This window comes from Rhagoletis pomonella, unplaced genomic scaffold (assembly GCF_013731165.1).
Source record: "Rhagoletis pomonella isolate Grant_MI unplaced genomic scaffold, Rhpom_1.0 Rhpom_scaffold_00002, whole genome shotgun sequence".
Classification (NCBI taxonomy): Eukaryota; Metazoa; Arthropoda; class Insecta; order Diptera; family Tephritidae; genus Rhagoletis; species Rhagoletis pomonella.
The window spans coordinates 68,719,165-68,720,713 of record NW_023458556.1 but is presented as its reverse complement, the minus strand read 5'-3'; the positions used below and the strand labels follow the sequence as shown (position 1 = coordinate 68,720,713).

At 35.9% G+C, this 1,549-nt stretch overlaps 1 protein-coding gene across 1 annotated transcript in view; it reads right to left on the bottom strand.

Moving 5' to 3' along the window:
- LOC118754540 overlaps window positions 1-1,477 on the bottom strand; it is a 5,406-nt gene extending 3,929 nt beyond the window's left edge. The window contains exons 1-3 of the mRNA XM_036489419.1: window positions 990-1,477; window positions 714-926; window positions 496-649 (exon numbers count right to left, since the gene is read on the bottom strand). Coding sequence (XP_036345312.1) covers window positions 496-649; window positions 714-926; window positions 990-1,355 — 733 coding nt within the window. The 5' untranslated portion in view covers window positions 1,356-1,477. The remainder of the gene's footprint in view (window positions 1-495; window positions 650-713; window positions 927-989) is intronic.
- Between the last annotated feature and the right edge of the window lie 72 nt (window positions 1,478-1,549).

Sequence of the window (1,549 nt, the reverse complement as noted above, 5' to 3'; positions counted from 1 at the left end):
TAGGAAACTATTTTGAAGAACCATTGCAATCCTCATCTGGTCTAGGCTATTTATGGTTTCTGTTAGATAATGTAGTAAAACTCTAATTTGCTTTGCTGTAAGAAATTTTAGTACATTATCTACCAAAAACCAGAAAAAACACAAATGCAGAATACAAGGGCATATACAAAAAATGCCGAACACAATAAGAGTTTCCAGTATCCGGTGCTTAAACATGTTGCAAATGCATTTGCAGCACAATATGTACTAGATTCTAAATACCTCTAAATACTTCTAAAAAACTTAGTGCTACTATTTAGAGTTTATTATTCTACATTATTACTTAAACTTTTTTTTGTAATATATTTTTTTTGATTATGTCTATTGTGGCTTAAACTAATATATTTTTTGAGGGCAGCGCGAACTTCTTCTTTCGACTTTTCTAGGAAAATATCTAATAAATTAAATAATGTTAGTAACAAACTTGTATTGTAGTTTTTGCTAGTTAAATCTAACCAAAAAGAAGATCGACGACTTTAAGTCCCACAAGTGGAATATTGCCAGCCCTTCCCTCCAAGTTAAAATGCGCCACGGTCTCGTCTGTAAATAAGCCACGCATAACGCCGTCAACTGTGCCTTTGGTGCCCTTTTGCCTAGCTAGTAGCCCCATCTATATATTGGAAAAAGATAGAGTTAATTACAAGGCAACTATAATATAAATGAGAATATATTACCATTGCGTCGGCATATGCCTTGGTTTTCAGCTTGGCTTCAGCAGCCTGGACTTGCTCCACCGATGACATGGGAAGCATGCTGGCTAAATCTGTCGAATCCTCGGTTTCCACGTCACCGGTGATGCGACTAACAGACTGCTGAACCCTTGCTGTCAATACCCTGCATTCCCGCAACAGTTTGCTTTGCGCCTGTATTTCGCTACGTTCTGGCATCTAAAATAAGAAAACTCGTTATTACAAAACAGAATATAATATTTATGATGTAAGTCTTATTACCTTTTCGGAAAGGGCACCTTGCATTTGATTAATCGTTTCACCCATTTCCAATTGGCGAGTCTCGACGCTATTAAGTTTCGCGAAAACTTCTTCTTGGCGTTTCTGGATAGCGTCTAATGTGGCCATAATTGCCAATTGGCTATTTTGAGGCGACGGCACATCCTCGGGAAGGGCTGGTTTTTTTGTTGGAGGTCGCTCATCAAAATGAGTTCCGACTGTAAACTGCCGTTTGCGAATAATACTACCTGCAAAACTAAATATTAGAGTAATAGTATAAAAATATAAAAAAATAGTACCATCTTGTGTTTTCCACTGGCTTGATTCCACTTGTGAACGAATTTCGTCAAAAATATTTGCTTCTTCCATAGTTTAACTTGAAAAATCATTAAAAAGGTGATGTAATAAAGGTATAAGTAAATATTTTCCTTCAAAAGGAATACAGAAATATTTATAAGTGATTTCATGCCTGTTTACATCTACTTCATTTTTATCTAAAATCGTAGTTAACAAAATGCCTAGACCAGATGAGGATTGCAATGGTTCTTCAAAATAGTTTCCTA